The following is a 19,306-nucleotide window of genomic DNA, read 5'->3' on the forward strand; positions in this document are numbered from 1 at the left end:
CTGACCCTGTGTTGGGCAACTGGTTTCCCCGGTAACCGCAGGTAACTTGAAGAAGTGACAGCGGATACAAGCGATGGGAGGGTGGGGAGGGAAGGGCGGGGAGGGGAGGGCTAAACCTGCGGGTGTCCCATTTGGAAGTAACTCACTTTATTTTTTTTCCCTTTGACCTTGTGGTTGTGGACGAGAGTGTCGGAAGTTGGTCACTGCAGCAATGAGTGAGGTAATCTCGGGATGCTGCCGTCTCTTTCCGGAGCTGTTTAAAAATAAGACTAGGCACTTGCTTCAAGCAGCGCTGAGCTTGTTCGCAGCAGCTGGACCTACGTTGTCATTTGTCCAGCAATCTCCAGCGTCAATCAGTTGAAATGAGGCCTTGCATTTTTAAAAAATCCAGTCTCGGTGAGAAAACAGCAGTGAGCTGCTCGAAGAATGTGCTAGGGCGGGGGGAGTGTGACACCTACTATTAAAGTTTCATTATTTGCTTGCAGGCGGACTGAAGATCCCAAGTTTACAGATCGGATGCGGATCCGTTGCTAAGGGATTAGTGTTGAAAAATTTACATATTATCTGCCGGACAAACCGGTTCAGCGGTGTTTATGTACCATTCCTCCCTTCAAATTCTCATCCAACTTTGATCAGTTTGTCATAGAATACCACCAGCACTGAAAAAGGCGTTTCAGTCCGTTTTGTGTTTGTAGCACTCTGAAAGAGCAATTCACTAAACGCCTGAGCCCAGCCTTCTCTTCACAGTGTCGCACATTCTTCCTCAAGATTATAATCCAATTCCTTCTTGACTTTATCTACCTCTGTCACATTCTTTGTCTGTCATCTGCTGGGTGAACGATATTTTTCATGGTGTCACCATTGTATCTTTTGCCTACAATTTAAATCTGTGCCCTTCGATTCCCCAATGGAATTTTTCTTATTATTTGTTCCTCATTTTATTTTTCAGTTAATTTACACTGACATTCAATAACTGCTTGTTTCCCACTCCCTTGCGATATCCTTAATCATTTTATTAGACCGATTCTTGCTCGTCTCTCTATTTCAATGCTACTGTTATTTCTGCCAGAGTCTTTTCATCTGTATGTTTGAAGTCTTACCTACAGCCCGACTTTTTTCATTTCTGTTAGATCTTTGGTTCACTCCCACTTCAAGTGTAGCACACCCAAGTATTATAGTTTCTGAGATAACAAGGTGTAGAGCTGGATGAACACAGCACACCAAGCAGCATCAGAGGAACAGGAAAGCTGACATTTCGGGCCTAGACCCTTCTTCAGAGAGGAGATATCAGCTCAGATAATCCAAAGCTAAGTTTTAAGGAATGTCTAAAAGCAGAAAATGGAGGTGGAGAGGTGGAATGGGAATTCCTGAGCTTAGAGCCAAATCAACTGAATGCAATAAATACTCATGGTGGAGTGTTTAAAACTGGGGTGCTCCAGAGGTCAGATTTAAATGAGAACTGATAGCTCAGAATGTTGTGGGACTGGAGCAGATTACAGAATTAAGGGAGAGGTGGTATTATGGATGGATTCAAAACCAAAGGTGAGCACTTTAAAATAAAGACTTGACTGGAAGATAATATAGGTTGAAAACATAGGTTTGATAGATGAACAGGACTTAGTGTGAATGAAAAACAGATAGCAGTGTTTCAGATTACCTTAAATTTACATAAGGTAGCATGTGAGAGATTGTCAGGAGTGTATTGAAATAGTTCAATCTAGAAGTAGCCGACAAAAAAAAGGTTTCAACAGTAGTTGAACTGAGATAGGTAATATCAGGCACTGTTACAGAGGTGAATATAGGTGGAATTACAGATGGTTTGAATATGTGATTAGACAGCTTATTAACTTCAGGCTTGTGTTCCTCCATCCCAAAACTTTAACTTTTGTTTTCTTTCAAATGATGTCTGATTGGTGATTATCTGATTTCCACCATTCCCTGTGAATTCTCTCCATAAAATACAGATCTGCACCAAAACAACTCTAAGGTATATGATTTACACTGCAAAATTATATGCTTTAATCCCTGCTAGAACTAAAGATTTGTGTCCATAATCGTGAAACCTGTTTCCAACTTAAGGAAATAGTCTGAATCAAATATATTTGAACGTTTTGTCCATGACTGTAAGATGATCTGTTAGTAAAGGCATGCACATTTGTCTTGTGATTGTGAAATAAAAGTCATAAAATCAAGGTCAGAATTTTCTCACATCCTACGTTGTACATGAAGTAACTATGATTTTGATGTAAGATAATAGGCAATAGATTTACAGATGGCATCGAAATAAGTCTTCACCTTGAAGGAAATTACAGAATTTACAGCATACAAACAGGCAACTTGGTCCAGCTGGTCTTTGTCAACATTTATGTTCCACACAAGCTCAAGAAAAGATGAAAGGAATATACCGTGAAACTCTGAAGTTAAAGTGGGGAATACTCAGGTGGTCAGGTAGCATTTGTGAAGGGAGAAACTTAATTAGTATTACAGGTCAATGCTATTTCAAGTGTTTCCAACTTACAGCAAGCTTTTATTTCATCAGAAAAGGAAATGTCTTCCTTTAAACCTTCAACAGTTTTTTTCAGCTCGGTTGAAGTGATAACAATCTGGGTCTGGGGATTGTGTGCTGGAGCTGACCATATTCTGTAGTATCTCTGAAGTGCTACTTTGTTCAAAGTAATATTCTCTTGCATCTATGCAGTGTCTTTCATTATCTCGAGATTGGCCCAAAATGCTTCATATTGTAAGTGAGTTTCTTCTGTGTGAGGAAAAACACTTTGTGCACAAAATGTTATATGACAAATGAGTGGACAATTAATCTGTTTTTCATGGGGTCAGTTGAGAGGTAAATGCAAACTGGGCATTGGAGAACTACCCCACTTTCTTTAAAAGGTGCCATGGAATGTTTTAGATACACCTAAAAATGTAGAAAGATCTTACTCTAACATCTTTGAATGTCATTACCTCCAAACACACTGAGGAACCTCAGTGCTGATCAAAGTGACAGCCTTTTTTAACCTGTGGTGTGAATTTTTCCCCTTCTTCCTCAAACTAATTTAAATTTTCCTGTGTTATTCTATTTGTCTTTTTTGGAAAGAGGCAACTACCACTTCAGTTTAGGTGAAGGTCATGCCATCTGCACAGTCTTTCCTGAACCTAAAAATGGCTGCAGTAATTTGAAATATTTCCTCCCTTTTCATACAATCCTTCCAAACACTTATCACAACCTAATATTTTTCCATTTGGTCCATCACCAAGGATAATCTAGAAATTACTACCCTGGAGATCCTCTCTAGGATATAGAAATTTATTTATTGAAATCCTGTTACAGAATTTTAAACCAATTCTGTCCAGTCTCGGTCTATTTGGGAGTATTTGCTCATCAATGTTGCAAACCCTGGCACGTGAGAATCAAGGATTCATGATCATATTTAAAAATAATTAAAATTCCAACAACATCCCCACACCCCCCATTGTAGAATCTGCCAGAATCGACTCTTATCTATGCTTATCAGCTGTATTATTTCTCCTGTTGGTAATTTATTGCTCTTCATTGTGTTGTAATCCATCATGAATAACTTTCCTGATGTAACCCTTTTTGTCTATGTCATTGGAATCTAAAAAAGGTGACGTTTGCCTTAGATCCTAAGATTTCAGGTTGCATTTTGCTTTACTCAACCATCCATGTGTATTCACCAAGATGCACACGCCTTGACATCGGATTTAACCTGCCATGTGCTCATTTGCCTATTCTACCATTTCTTCAATGTCCCATTGTAGCTTTTTTGGTCTTCAGAATTTTTTTACAATATTTCCTATTTTATGTGCTTTGTTAATTTATATGCTAAAACTCCCTTGCTGTATATCTAAACTATGGGAGCACACAGCTGTCCTACAATATACCTGTGGCACATCATTCTCCACTTTCAAATGTTCTTGACTAACACTTTGTTTATTACTTCTAAACTAACTAGCTTTTACTCCAATCTGCTTAACTTGCTCTAATTCTTCAATTTTGAATCTTCTCCACTAGTATGAATGTATAATGAGAAACACAGCAGCATTGTGGTTGTGTTGTACTCAGCGACTGGGATATTGAAGCAAACATTCTGATGTCTTGTCAGATGATTGTTATAATATAAACTTCCGAAGAATCTTATGATCATTGTAGTCTGTTGCTTCTTGCACAATCTCATTACCAAGGAGACATTGTCACATACATTGATACGAGATCCAAAAGAAATGTGCAATGACATGGAAAACTCAGAACGCAGATTATCACTGAAAGTGTCTTCATATAATTACTTTGATAAAAATGTACATTATTCCATCATTGTCCTGAGTTTTACTTCCCCTAGTACTCCTTTCCATTTCAGGTAGCTGCATTCTGAATGCACTGTTGGAATACTGTAGTAAAAGTTCAGTTATAGGTGATTTTTTTTAAATACTTCAAACTGAACTGATACCTATAACAACCTAATCACAAAGGAGAAAATATTCTGCAACTGGGAGGTTTCTGTGAAGAGAGCAAAGACTGATAAGATTTAAAATGTTAACTTTGTTTCTTTCCACAAATACTGACCTCCCTGGTGAGTATTTACAGTTCTTTCTGTTTTTATTTCTGATTTCCAATATCCACAGTTTTTTGCTTTTGTAGTTTCATGCCATGTTTGCTTCTTGTGTTCCATCAGCAGTTATTGGCACTTACCATGAGCAGAATGCACCACGTACAATCAACAATGAATACAATCAATGTTCATTTACATAAAGGCAATTCACAAAATCGGTTCAATATATTGTTAGTTTCTTGCATCAAAGTAATGCAAATATATATTTAACAATAAACTCTTACACTTTTCTTTCAATCGAAAAGAGTGATGATGGCAATCCTGTAGAAAAAGAAAAAGAAGAATCTGTAGATGAACCAGCGGTGCAAGCTGCAGACTCGCCAGAGGCGGAAGCTGCAGCTGAACAAGAATCGGAGACTACAGCCAAAGTGGAAAGCCCAGATACTACAGAAAATGAGACAGCAGATGAGCCAGATGTGGAAATTACAGCTGAACCAGATACAGATGCAGCTGAACCAGATGCAGAGGTTACAGCTGAACCAGATGAGGATGCTACAGCTGAACCAGATGCAGAGGCTACAGCTGAATCAGAAAGAGAGGAGACAGGTGAACCAGAGACGGAGGCAATTATTGAACCAGAAACGGAAGCGACTGCTGAATCAGATTCAGAGAAAGCAGCAGAACCAGAATCCGAACCCAAAAGTGAGCCAGATGTGCAATATGCAGCCGAGGCAGAATCAGAGCTGTTAGCCAAACCTGAAATTGAACCAACAGTTGAAGATGAACCTTCAGAGTCTGCTGCAATTGATTCTGCAGTTCCACTTCCGACTGACACTGGAAATCAACTTTCAGCTACACCCTCAGATACAACTAAGATGGCCCAGGAGACTTCACTTTCAGAAGACAAATTTTCAACCTGTTTTGAAGATCCGTATATTCGATCTGTACTGTATATGGAGAAGCACAACATTCTACAGATATTTCAGGTTAGTGTGCTTTTCAAAGTTTATGGCCTACTATTGGTCTGCCTCATGACCTGACGTTAAAATTTACTGCTGGAAACCATTTCCCTTTCATGATATATGCTTAATTTGCCTAGCCCTTCTAAGAAGTAATGCGTTTCGATTCAAAATGGTCAGTTGACTCAGTACGCTGAATGGCTAGTTTGTGATGGCAGTAGTCTTGGTAGAGTTCCTGTGCCAACTGAGATTACTGAGATTACTCCATTTGCCTGAGGAGGGGTAACTCTTAGGTTAAACCACCACCAGCTGTTACTCTCTCCCTCATGAGAAGGCTCATTATGTGACTGTGAAGACTTTACTGCAGTTGTCCATTGTTATCCTCTGTCCTGACCAATTGTTCAGACTTCTTATATGATAATAAAATGTCAAAGGTAAGTAACTGTCCAGGGAAATGAAATCTTCTTATACCGTACCATCATAACAATCTGACTTTGATCAATCTGAATAACTCTTTTATGTAATCTTGAAAGATGGAAATTCTGTGGAATCAATTTGTGAACATAAATGATGGCATGGTAACAATTTTGAATTTGTTCAAAGGTGTATTTGAATAACTTACATTAGATCATATAATGGCTACGGTGCTGAATACCCCTAAATTGTTCCACTATGGTAGGATGACCCAGCCTGTTTAAAAGCCAATCATGAATGGCTCTTGAAAAATTTTATCAACAATTTATTACATTGAATTACTTGTGTAAATAGCACGAATAATAGCTATTTCACTCAGTTCAGAGTAATTGAGTGGAAGATGCAGGGGAGGAGAATATATTAACTGAGTTTAGCATGTGTACAGTATTGAATTATGGTACTTAATATCATGAATATTGATTAGATTTCAAGAGAACTTGGATTTGTAAGTGATGATCTTCAAGGATTTCAGAAGATTTTCACATGGTCAAATTAGAATAGCACATTGTAGTATGGAGGCAGTGGTCTATAAGAACAAATACAGTAACTCTAGTTATTAAAAATTCTGGGAAAATATATACCTTCATTTAAACCAAAAGTAAAATATCACAGCAAGCGAGAAAATGAGCCAGTAAAGGAAAAACTAATTTAATGAAGAGATGAGATCCCGATGAATTTCACTGTATGATTTATGTACATATTCAGCATCTACAGAAGAAATAATAACTTTGTAAAAATCCAAGTAAGATCATGCAATTGCAGTAATGATTCGCAAGTCATTGAATTTCATGTTTTAATGTCATAAACAAATTCAATAGGTTTTAAGATTACGCTTTATTTTACAGAGAATGACTGAAAATCTGGTATATGAAAGACCAGATGATCCTCTTGAGTTTATGTTACATCAGGTATGAGAATCACTGCAAAGAAGTTGCAAATCTATCTTATCAATTAAATCACTGTCACCCGAGTTTGTCCTGATGCCTCCCTGGGTAAAAATACTGTGACTATACAATATTAAGGTAAACTGACTAGATCAGATTCTTGATCAGTACTGAGTTACTAGACCTCAAAAGGACAGTGTTAAGGTGATACAATTGATGCAATATTCTCTGGCTTAGAAGGAAGGATTTACGAGGTTTTCCCCTTGCTAATTACTATACTAGATATGCATAACCACATAGGATAAAGGAAGTAACATAGAAACATTAGAATAAAGGAGTAGGAGTGTGCCAGTTAGCCTTTTGAGTCTTCTCCACCATTCAATATTATCATGGCTGAACATCCAACTCGGTTCCTTGTTCCTCTTTCTCACCAAACCCTTTGATCTTTTTAGCCCTAAAACTATATATAAATCCATCTTGAAAACAATTAATATTCTCTCTGATGAAGGGTCTAGGCCCAAAACGTCAGCTTTTGTGCTCCTGAGATGCTGCTTGGCCTGCTGTGTTCATCCAGCCTCACATTTTATTATCTTGGAATTCTCCAGCATCTGCAGTTCCCATTATCTCTAATATTTTTGCCTCAACCACTTTCAGTAGCAGAGAGTTTCACAGGCTCACCATGTTCAGGGTGAATAAATTTGCCCTCAAAGACCATAAAACCATAAGACCGTAAGATATAGAAGCAGAATTAGGACATTTGGCCCATTGAGCCCGCTGCATCATTCGATGATGGCGGATACCTTTCTCAACCCCACTCTCCTGACCTCTCCCTGCAAGTCTATATCCGCTTACCAATCAAGAACGTATTTGTCTCTGTTTTAAAGGTACTCAATGGCTTGGCTTCCATAGCCTTCTGTGGCAATGAGTTCCACGGATTAATCACCCTCTGGCCGAAGAAATTCATCCTGTTCTCAATTATGAGGGGTCATCCCTTCATTCTGACGCTGTGCCCTCTATACCTAGTCTCTCCTACTAGGGCAGACATCTTCTGCATGTCTACTCCATCCAAGGCTCTCACTATTCTGTAAGATTCAATGAGATCCCCCGTCATTCTTCTAAACTCCATTGAGTACAGACCCAGAGTCCTAAACCGCTCTTCATATGACAAGACCTTCATCTCTCGGATTATTCTTGTAAATGTCCTTTGGACCCCCTTCAATGCCAGCATATCCTTCCTTTAGATATAGGGTCCAAAACAGCTCACATTATTCCAAATGCGGTCTGACCGTAGCTTATACAGCCTCAGCAATACATCTCTGCAGTTGTACTCTAGCCCTCTTGAACTGAATTCCAATATTGTGTTGCCTTCCTAAACTCCAAATGAACCTTCATGTCAACCGTAAAAGAATTCTGAACTAGGACTCCCAAGTCCCCCTGTGCTTCAGATTTCTGAACCCTTTCCCCATTTAGAAAATAATCTATGCCTCTTTTCTTCCTACCAAAGTGCGTAACCTCACATTTTCTCACATTGTATTCATCTGCTACTTCTTTGCCTGCCCAAGTCCTTTAGCAACCTCCCTGCTTCTTCAACATAACTCATCTCTCCACCTTCTTTTATGTCACCTGTAAACTTAGCAACAATGCCTCTTAGTTCTTTCATCCAGATCATTAATGTATAACCTGAATAGTTGTGGCTCCATCGCTGACCCCTGCGGAACTCCACTAATCACTGACAGCCATCCTAAAAGACCCCTTAATCCCCAGCCTCTGCCATCTGTCAGTCGTCTATCCATGCCAGTACCTTGCCCCTAACACCATAGGCGCTCATTTAGCAGCCTACTGTCAAAGGATTTCTCGAAATCCAAATAGTTCATGCCTACTGGCTCTCCTAGTTTTTTACCTCCTTAAAGAATTTTAACAGATTCGTCATGCATAACATCCCCTTGAAGAAACCATGCTGAGTCCACCATATTTTACCATGTACCTCCAAGCACTCTGCAATCATATCCTTAATAACACACTCTAAAATCTTCCGAACAACTGAGGTCAGGCCACCAGCATATTGTTTCCTGCCTTCTGCCTCCCTCCTTTCTTAAATGTTACATTAGCCATTTTCCAGTCCTCTGGGACTCTCCCTGCCTCAAGGGTTCCATGAAAGGTCACCACCAATGTCCCTACAATCTCCTCAACTGTATTTTCAAAACCCTGGGGTGTAATCCATTTGGTCTGGGTGGTTTATCCACCTTCAGACCTTTCAGCTTCCCCAACACCTTTTCCTGTACCTGTACCCCCTGAATCTTTTGAAGCTCTGATATATTGCTGGCATCTTCGATTGTGAAATTAGATGCAAAGAATCTATTCAATTGTTTGATCCCAAACACTACTTCTCTAGTCTTATTTTCTAGCTGTCCAATGTCCACTCTAGCCTCTCCTTTTACCTTTTATTTATCTAAAACAACTTGCAATCATCTTTTATAATATTAACTAGTTTATTCTCGATTTCATCTTTTCCCACCTTATTGGTTTTTAAAGGCTTCCCAATCCACTTGCTTCTCACAAGTCTTCAGCACATTGTATGCTTTTCCTTTTGTTTTTATGCTGACCCTGACTTCCCTTGTCAACCATGTTTGCTTCATGCTCCCCTCAGTATGTTTCTTCTTCCTTGGGATGAATGTCTGCTGTGCCTCCTGAATTACCCCCAGAAATTCCTGCCATTGCTGCTGCATCGTCTTCCCTTCCAATCGACTCTGACCAGCTCCTCCCTCATGTCTTTGCAGTTATCTTTACTCAATTGTAGTACTATTACATCTGATTCAAGTTATTCCCTCTGAAACCACAGGGTGAATTTTGCCATATTGTGGAAACTTCTTCCTGGGGATCCCTCCATGTCTCCACTCAGTCACTGCTGTCTACATCTGACAAATGATTCCTTCTTTTCCTTGACCAGATCCTCATTTTCTAGAGTGATGCCTCTTTGAAATCCCTCCATAGACAAAACATCTTCTGGTAAGGAGGCCAAAACTGAACTTAATAGTCTAAGTGTCTCATCCAGGCCCTGTATGATTGCTGCAAGACATCCCTGCTCCCATACTCAAATCCACTCATGATGAAGGCCAATATGTTGTTTGCCTTCTTTGCCATTGCTGAACCTGCATGTTTATTTTTAGTGACTGGTGTATAAGGATGCCCACGTTTGTTGCATCTCCCCTTTCTAAAGTATAGTCATTCGGATAATAATCTGCCTTCCTATTTTTGCTACTTCACATGTATTCATGTTAAACCTCATCAACAGTGCATTTGTCTACTCACTGAACTTGTCCAAATCACACTGGAGCATCCCGGCATCCTCCTCACAAATCAGTCTCTGACTCAGATTTGTGACTTGTGCAACCTTAGTAATATTACATTTAGTTCCCTCATCTAAATTGTTTACAAAAATTGTGAATAGTTGGATCCAAACACAGATCTCTGCGTACTCCACTAGTTACTGCCTGCCAAAATAAAACCCATTTATTTCTACTCTTTGCTTCTTGTCTGCCAACCAGTTCTCTATCTCTGTCAGCACCATGCGCTTAATTTTACATGCTAATCTCTTTTGCGGGACATTATCAAAAGGATTCTGAAAATTTATGTAAATCAGGTCCACTGACACCCCTTTACCTACTGCATTAGTTATGTCTCTGAAAAGTTCCAGTGGATTTGACATGCATGATTTCCCTTTCATAAATCCATAAAGTCTCTGTCTGGTCTTGTCACTGATATTAAATCTTTTATAATGGACCATAGCATTCTCCCCACTACTATGTCAGGCTATCCAGTCTATAATTCCCTGTGTTCTCTTACCTTCTTTATCAAATATTGGGAAATGGACTCACATTAGCTATCCCCTCATCCAAAGGAACTGTTCTAAATTCTATGGAATCTTGAAAAAAATGACCACTGGTGCATCCACTTTATCTAAGGCTACTTGCTTAAGTGCTCTAGGATATAGATTATTAGGTCCTGGGGATTTATTGGCCTTTGATCCCATCAATTTTCCCAACACCATCTCCATGCAAATTCTCATTTCCTTCAGATCGTCCCTCTCATTAAGCCCTGCTTGCTGCAATGTTTTGAGACGTTATTTTCTGTGCTCCTTTGTGAAGGCAGAATCAAAGTGTATATTTAATTGTTACAGAGATAGTAGGAACTGCTGTTGTTAGATATTCTGCGATAACAAGGTGTAGAGCTAGATGAACACAGCAGGCCAAGCAGTATTAGAGGAACTGGAAAGCTGACGTTTCAGGTCTAGACTCTTCTTCAGAAAATCCCTTTATATATCCCTATATATATTCCCAAATATTTAATTGGTCCACCTGTTTTTTGATTCTAAGGGACCGACATTTGTCTTCAAAAATCTTCATTCATTTTGCATACTGCCCGAATATTTTACAATCAGTTTGCATGTTCCCTGCAAGCTTCTTCCTGTACTCTATATTTTCTCTCTTAAGCAATTCCTTTATCCTTCTTTGCTGAAATCTAAACTGCCCCCAATTCTTAGGTGTGCTGCTCTTTTGGCCAGTTTGTATGTCCTTTGTTTGATCTAATACTATCATTAATTTTCCTTGTTAGCCATGCTTGAACTCCCTTTCCCATTTTGTTTGTGTGCCAGACAGGACACCAGACAATTGTCTTTGATCTTAATGTGTTCATTTTCATTCTTGTCCAGTAACCTGTAAATATAATGAGTAGATCTCCCTGTGATATATTTACTTGAAGTTCCCCCTACTTAAGTTCTTGCATTCTCTAAATTACATCACATGAAATTGAGCTGGTCTTGCTTTGTTTTGAACTATTTCTCTTCCCACCTTTTTGACTTAACTACTCCCTCACTGTACTTCAAATTGTCTATGTTTTAAACTAATGCATCCAAATCATTCTTCTCACTAAATATTATTATCCTCATTTATTTGTCTCTTTTCTGTTTGTTGCTCCTGATTCTTTTTATTTGCCCAGATTGCCTTTCCTTTCCTAATGTGAATAATTTGCTATTTCCTGATTTAACCATTATAACAGTACGTTAGAGATAGTGGGACTGCAGATGCTGGAGAATCCAAGATAATAAAGTGTGAAGCTGGATGAACACAGCAGGCCAAGCAGCATCTCAGGAGCACAAAAGCTCACGTTTCGGGCCTAGACCCTTCTCTGATGAAGGGTCTAGGCCCGAAACGTCAGCTTTTGTGCTCCTGAGATGCTGCTTGGCCTGCTGTGTTCATCCAGCTTCACACTTTATTATCTTATAACAGTACATTAGCTCTCCTTTTCTTGAAATATAATCCATCCTCGCAAACATTTCCTTTCTGTCCCAGAACTGAGGCCAACAATATTGAATTCTTCTTCCTCACAATTAACACACCTTCAGCAATTCACTGAGTTACCTAATCTTCCTATTCTGGCAGTAAATTGTGGAAACAATACGAAAATTATCACCCATTATGTTTTATTTCCAAGATTATTTTCTATTTTCATGAATTTGTTTTGCAGTCTCGAGGCTGTTGCTTATTAATTCTTCATGAAATTCAGGCATTGCTGGAAAGTGCAGCATTTGTTGTCTTTCCCTAAGTGCTCTTACTAGTCCATTTCAGAAGCCAATTAATTGTTTACCACATTTACTACATGTCTGTAGTCACATGTAGGCCAGGCCAGGTAAAGATGGCAGATTTTCTTCATGATAAGGCATAAGTGAACACAGCAGACTTCTACAACATTCACTGATACTTTCATGGTCACCATTACTGAGGCCAACTTTACATTTCAGATTTATCAACTGAATTAATTTCTACCAGCTGTGTGAGTCAAGATGGTTTTGTTGTATTGATGTGCTTTCAATAATAAACTTGCTTAGTATGAGAGGATCCACAAGTCCAGATATTTAATGTATGTGCTTCACTGGGGAGTAAATGATAGAAAACTGTAGGATTATGCATGAATGCAGTAAGACAGAATTCCTACCAAAAATAATGAGAGTTTAGTGCTATGGGTCACTGTTTGGCCTGGGATAAGCAACTCCATTCAGTGCATAGTACTGTTCGATTCAGGACTGGAGCGTAAACAGTTGGTGCCACCTCTCTGCTATTAACATGCAAGGTTTTTGTTGGGAGCCTTGAGCTAAATTATTCAAAAATGACTTGATTCTGGCTCAGTGTTTTGTACATAGGAGAGCTGCAATCCGTTAGAAGTCATTTCCCAAGACAAATTTTTGACTTGATCATTTTCATGATTGGTTCCAGATGGATCACAATAGCCAGTTCTATGCTTTGCCCTGTGCAATCCTTGCCAATGTGTCATATTCCTTACCCTAATACATGCGAGGCAACAAATCAGACCTTATGCTTGTTCTTGCATGTACTAAATCAACTAACTATTACATCCCCTATCATTAATGCATTTTAGGTCATGCCATTAATCTATACCCCCAGTTCCCACCACATTCCTCTCTTTGAGCCTTTTCATATTTGTGTTTTAAGTTTTGTTTGATAACCTGCCATAGAGCTCATTTTTCCCACAGGGAGCTAGAGCTTTAAATCTGTTTAAAACCATCAATTGTTGGAGTTCTTCTACTTTATATCTTGTTTTCTTGCCGTTCTCCACCCCTTAATAATCACTTATTTTTCTTTTCCATAACCTATGCTCTATATCTCATTGGTGTGACTACCCTTTCAAACTATTGCACCAAAACCTATTTAATTCCTGGGCTAAAAGTGCTGAATCATCTCCATTTCCTTGTCATTGTGAGATTTTCAGCTCAAACAATGCATGTTGATCCCATTTCCATCCTTTGAGAGTCACCATTTCACTTCTTATGTTACTTTTATTCCCTAGTGATTCCACCATAAAATGTCGATAATATTTTATTCAAAAATTCTTAAAATGTAATTCAGGTTTGTTGAATTGTGACAATGCTTCTATCAATGTTTCTTTGTTTGAATTTATCAGAACACAGAACATGTTGATGTTTTCTTAATTTAGGTCAAGTCTGTTTTCTCTCCAGTGGGCACACAAAGTACATATTTGATAATTGGCTTTTTCTGTTCCATAACAGGTACAAGCGTTGATCTGGATGCGTGACAAAGAAATCTGCGTAGAATAATCTCACTTCAGCAAACTGTGTGATAAAAACATTTTGAAGAATTGGCTATATTTTGCTTTTTTGACAAGTCTTCGTTTATGGTTTCCATTACTGTAATATTACATACAGAACAGTGTACCAGTACAAGCGATCAATAATCACAAAATAATTGGTTGAGGTAGAAACTTATTCCCCAGCAGAAAGGAAGAGAATCAGGACAGCTCTGTTTGCAATTATGTTTAGTTGCTTGTTTTTTGCTGTTACGGTGCTACATTCTTCAGTTTTCTGAAAAACAATTAAATAAGTAAAAACATCATTATTTTGCATGTCATATTTGTTCTAATTTTGCCAGTTTTGTTTGTTGTAATTTGCTTTTAAACTTTTTCCTTTCATGTTCTGCTTTGCTTTTCTAATTTTTTCCTTTCATTTTTGTGATTTGAACTTTTGTTCAGTTTAACTTCAAGATACCCAAGCACCATCTGGTATCTTCCACAAATAGACTTTAGTGATATGTGACCCTTGATAGTGTGTGCCGGTCAATGTCTACCAATCCACAGCTGTACATGGGGAGGAGAGATTTTCAGACTGCAATCAATAACAGAAATTCTTGCTACAATTCTGAGCAGTTTTCCCACCCTAACCTGGATGCTGACTGCAGTTCTAAGCTTTTCTATTGCTGCCATTTCTGTGTGTTTCTCTGTTCCTATTGTTGTTATTTCTATATTTTGAGTGCATGGAATGTGGACCTGCATAGAAAGGGCAAGTGGTGATAGGAGATAAAAAGCAGTGCTAGAGAGCGAGGCCCAGCCCAGGGAAAGCAGATCAGTGTGAGAAGGCCAGCAGTGATGGGGATTAAAATCCAACAGCAGAGAGCCCTTTCAACCTGTCAGAACTGAGATCATGCATCACAGGAAAATATGTTGATGGGTCTTTCATTTGTGCCTCTTCCGATTGGCGAAGTGGTTTAAATGAGGACACGTTTTTACAGCTGAATACAGATGAAAAATTCACTTTTATAATAATTAGCATCTAAATTAATTAAATAGAGTAGAGATGGCTGGGCAGGTGATGTGTTACAGTTGTAGTATATGGGCACTGCTGGAAGCCAGTATAATCCATGGTGACTACATCTATAGCAAGTGTTGGTTACCGAAAGACCTTCGGCTCAGAATTGATGAGTTGGAATTCAAGCTGCTGACATTGCAACACATCAAGGAGACAGAGAGGTACTTGGACATGGTTACAGTTGGCAGTCACACCCCTTTGACTAATTACATCAAAGATGGTCCAAGGCCAGGAACAGGAGTGTATGGTTGAAGTTGGGCAGATATGAGGATATAGACTTAAGCTTGGAGGATCCTCAGCCCAGTGCCATTGTCCAATAGGGATGCTGTTCTTGCTCCCAGTGTGGGCAAAGGCACAGACTGTGGGAAGAATGAGTGAACTGATGACTGGTTCAGAGTGCCATTCAAGACAGGTATGGAAAGATAATTGTAACAGTATTAAGAATAACATTGTGAGGAGGATATACACTGTTCTCTGCAGCAAAGACTGAGAGTCCTGAAATCTGTGGTTGCTTACCTGGTGCCAAGGTTAAAGGGCACCCCTTATGGTTTGGAGAGGAATGATTGAGAGGGGAATGATTCACTTTTTGAATCCCATAAGGCCCAAGGACAAAAGTTGGACTAGGCAAGAGTTCTGTTGAAGGATTATGAGCAGCTCAGATTTAAGTCATCTAATAGAATCACAGAGATAATCTGTTCCCTGTTAGCTAGCCAATCTTTTATCCATGTCAATATGTTACATCTCCATTGTGAGCTTTTCTCTTCCACAATAACCTTTGTCACTTTATCAAATGCCTTCTGGAAATCCAGTACAGTAGTTTTCCTTTATCCATTGCCTGTGCTCCTTCTTCAAACAATTCCAGTATTAGTTAAACATGATTTTCCTTTCACAAAACCGTGTTGACCATGCCTGATTACCTTGCATTTATCAAAGTGTCCTGCTATAACATCCTTAATATTAGCTAACTGGCCTATAGTTTGCTGCTGTCTGTCTCCCTCTCTGTTTAAATAAAAGTGTTACGTTCACTGTTTACAATTCGAAGACCACATTCTCTAAATCGGAGAAAGTAAGAGCTGCTAATGCTGGAGTCAGAGATAACACAGTGTGGAACTGGAAGAGCACAGCAGGCCAGGCAGTATCAGAGAAGCAGGAAAGTTGACATTTTGGGTCGGGACCCTTCTTCAGCTTTTTTGGAAAATTAAAACCAATGCATCAACTGGGTCACTACTTCTTTTAGGACTCTAGAAATCTAATAATTTACTCTGTAGCAATTCCTTGGTAGTTGTAATTTTTGTGAATTCTTCTCTTATATCCTGATTTTCAGCATTTTCCCTCCACAGTGAAAATTTCACCTGCCATCTACTTATTTTCCATATATATACCTTTATCTCTTGCCTTATTTCTACTTGTTAATTTTCTAATCTTTAATCTTCACTAATTTGATCCCTTGCCCTACTATTTTGTTTATAGCTCTCCCTACTTCTCTTGTTATGAAACTTACCAGAATACTTCAAGTATATGCTATTTCTATGGTAGAGATCCCACTTCCCTCCATATTGGTGCCACTGATCCAGGAACCAAAATCCACTTCTCCCAATGCACAATACCATGGTGTGGGAGAAAAAGGTAACACCTCACACTTTACAGTGTACTGTTGTATTAGGGAGATCACTGATTCTCTCTGAATAACAAACAACCAAAGGAATATGCTGTTGATTTAATCAACTAGTCAGAGGTATATAAGGCCAATGTACCCAGCAAAACCAGGTCTGAAATTCATATACAATCCTGCTCAATTGTATGGTAAGCAAAGCGACATTTTGGACTGACAGCAGAATCCTGTTTTTTGGAAAATATCACTCAGGTACCCATGCATTACAGCAGCATAAAATAGTTTGCTCAACCTGTTGACCTATTTGAGATAATTTGCTTTTACAGGGCAATCTGAGGTAAACCGGACACTTTTCAGCTTTGAAAGTGATGGCCTTTGGCCCATTTGTGTGTTTGCATAATGAATGATAACATCAGAATAGCTGTTGTTCTTCAGGATGCACTGTAATTCAGCTTCAAGCTCAAAGATGAGAAAATGGCTTTAGCTCTTTTACAAGATTGCTCAAAAGGCCAACATTATAGCTTGTGGAGCTACATGAGCCCTAATAGCTATACTGACTGGTGAAGGTTCCTTCTCTTGTGCACAGTATGCTGTGTACATACCATTATTAACCAACTGGCAAAACCTGAAACAAAACATCTGTCGTTAGATGTGATTCTACGGTTGTTCAGTGAGTGCTGCCTACCAGAGTGCACTGTATTAACAATAAACTTAAGATAATCAGTTGAACTCGTAACATTACATTTGCTAGAAGTGATATTTGTTTATACACTGTGAGCTGTTCTCTGGGAATATGTTCAAGCAGTATGCAATGGGATCATCTCAGTCAATCAGTGTACGCTTCCCAATTCCTTTCTCCTGAAATGAAAAATTGTGATTGTTTGAAATTTGGCATTCTTGCGTTTGACCTGACGAGTAGAAGACAAATCTTCAGCAACATGCGTTTCATTTCAGCAATATTTAAGATAAAGAAAGGTTTTGTTTCCAATAAGTAACTACATAACCACAAAAAAATGTAGAGGGGAGATGAGAGTAGTCAAAAGCTGGGATGCTGTCTCCGAAAATATGGTGGAAGTTGAAAGGAAAAGTGAACAAAATTGCTTGCATTTATTTAACACTTTACATAGCCATAAGAATACAAAATACTCTACAGCCTGTTATGTATATATTTTTTGAAATGTCGCCATTATGAAACATGAAGTCTGCCAGCTAGTTAGTACATGCCCAAAGCAAGGAAAGTGACAACGATCGGAGAGAACCTAACTTTTTTGTGATGTTTGTTATAGCCGTAAATATTGGCCAGCACACCAGGGATATCTCCCCTCTTCTTCATTAAGGAGCGTAGATTTCTTTTACATCTGGACTGGATCAGATGTACCCTAGAACTCTGTGGGAAGCCAGCGAAGTGATTGCTGGGGCCCTTGCTGAGATATTTGTCTCATCGCTAGCCAGAGCTAAGGTGCTGGAAGACTGGGAGTTGGCTAATATGGTGCCATTATTTAAGAAACTTGGTAAGGAAAAGCCAGGGAACTATAGGTCAGTAAACCTGACATCAGTAGTGGGCAAATTGTTGGAGGGAATCCTGAAAGGACAGGATTTACATGTATTTGGAAAGGCAAGGACTGATTAGGAATAGTCAACATAGCTTTGTGTGTGGGAAGTAATATCTCACTAACTTGATTGAGTTTCTTGAAGAACTAACAAAGAGAACTAATGAAGGCAATGTGGTGGACATGATCTATATGGACTTTTGTAAGGCTTTCGAAAGGTTCCTCATGGTAGACTGGTTAGCAAGGTTAGATCACTTGGACTACAGGGTGAACTAGCCATTTGGATACTGAACTGGCTTGAAGGTAGAAGACAGAGGGTGGTGGTGGGTTGCTTTTCACACTGGAGGCCTCTGTTCTCTCTGTCTACGTGGGTTTCCTCTGGATGCTCCAGTTTCCTTCCACAGTCCAAACATGTGCAGGTTAGGTGGATTAGCATTAAGTTTGCAGGTGACACCAAAATTGGAGGTGTAGCAGAGAGTGAAGAAAGCTACCTCAGAGTACAATGGGATCTTGATCAGATGGACTAATGGGCCGAGGAGTGGCAGTTGGAGTTTAATTTAGATAAATGTGAGATGCTGCATTTTGGAAAGGCAAATCAGAGCAGGACTCATTCTTTACTGGTAAATTCCTGAGGAATGTTGCTGAACAAAGAGACCTTGGACTACTGGTTCATATTTCCTTGAAAGTGGAGTTGCAGGTAGACAGTTTGATATGCTTGCCTTTAATGGGCAGTGCATTGAGTATAGGATTTGAGAGGTTATATTTTGGCTGTACAGGACACTGGTTAGGCCACTTTTGGAATATTGTGTGCAATTTATGGCCACCCTGCTGTAGGAAGGATGTTGTGAAACTTGAAAGGGTTCAGAAAAGATTTACAGGATGTTGCCAGGGGTGGAGGGTTTAAGTTATAGGGAGAGGCTAAATAGAATCCCTACAGAGTGGAAATAGGCCCTTCAGCCCAACAAATCCACACTGACTCTCAAAGCATCCCACCCAGATCCATCCCCCTATAACCCACCTAACCTACACATCCCTCAACACTATGGGCAATTTTCTACGGCCAATCCACCTAACTTGCACATTTTTGGA

At 39.2% G+C, this 19,306-nt stretch overlaps 1 protein-coding gene across 1 annotated transcript; it reads left to right on the forward strand.

Annotated features, from left to right (window-relative positions):
- On the forward strand, positions 1–14,306 carry tex55 (testis expressed 55). The gene is made up of 5 exons (XM_048540146.2): positions 1–40; positions 174–220; positions 4,871–5,551; positions 6,844–6,906; positions 13,964–14,306. Exons 2-5 carry the CDS (start codon positions 212–214, stop codon positions 14,009–14,011), a joined length of 801 nt encoding a protein of 266 aa, XP_048396103.1. The 5' UTR covers positions 1–40; positions 174–211; the 3' UTR covers positions 14,012–14,306.
- The last annotated feature ends 5,000 nt before the right edge of the window (positions 14,307–19,306 follow it).

Source organism: Stegostoma tigrinum, chromosome 12 (genome assembly GCF_030684315.1).
Source record: "Stegostoma tigrinum isolate sSteTig4 chromosome 12, sSteTig4.hap1, whole genome shotgun sequence".
Taxonomy (NCBI): domain Eukaryota; kingdom Metazoa; phylum Chordata; class Chondrichthyes; order Orectolobiformes; family Stegostomatidae; genus Stegostoma; species Stegostoma tigrinum.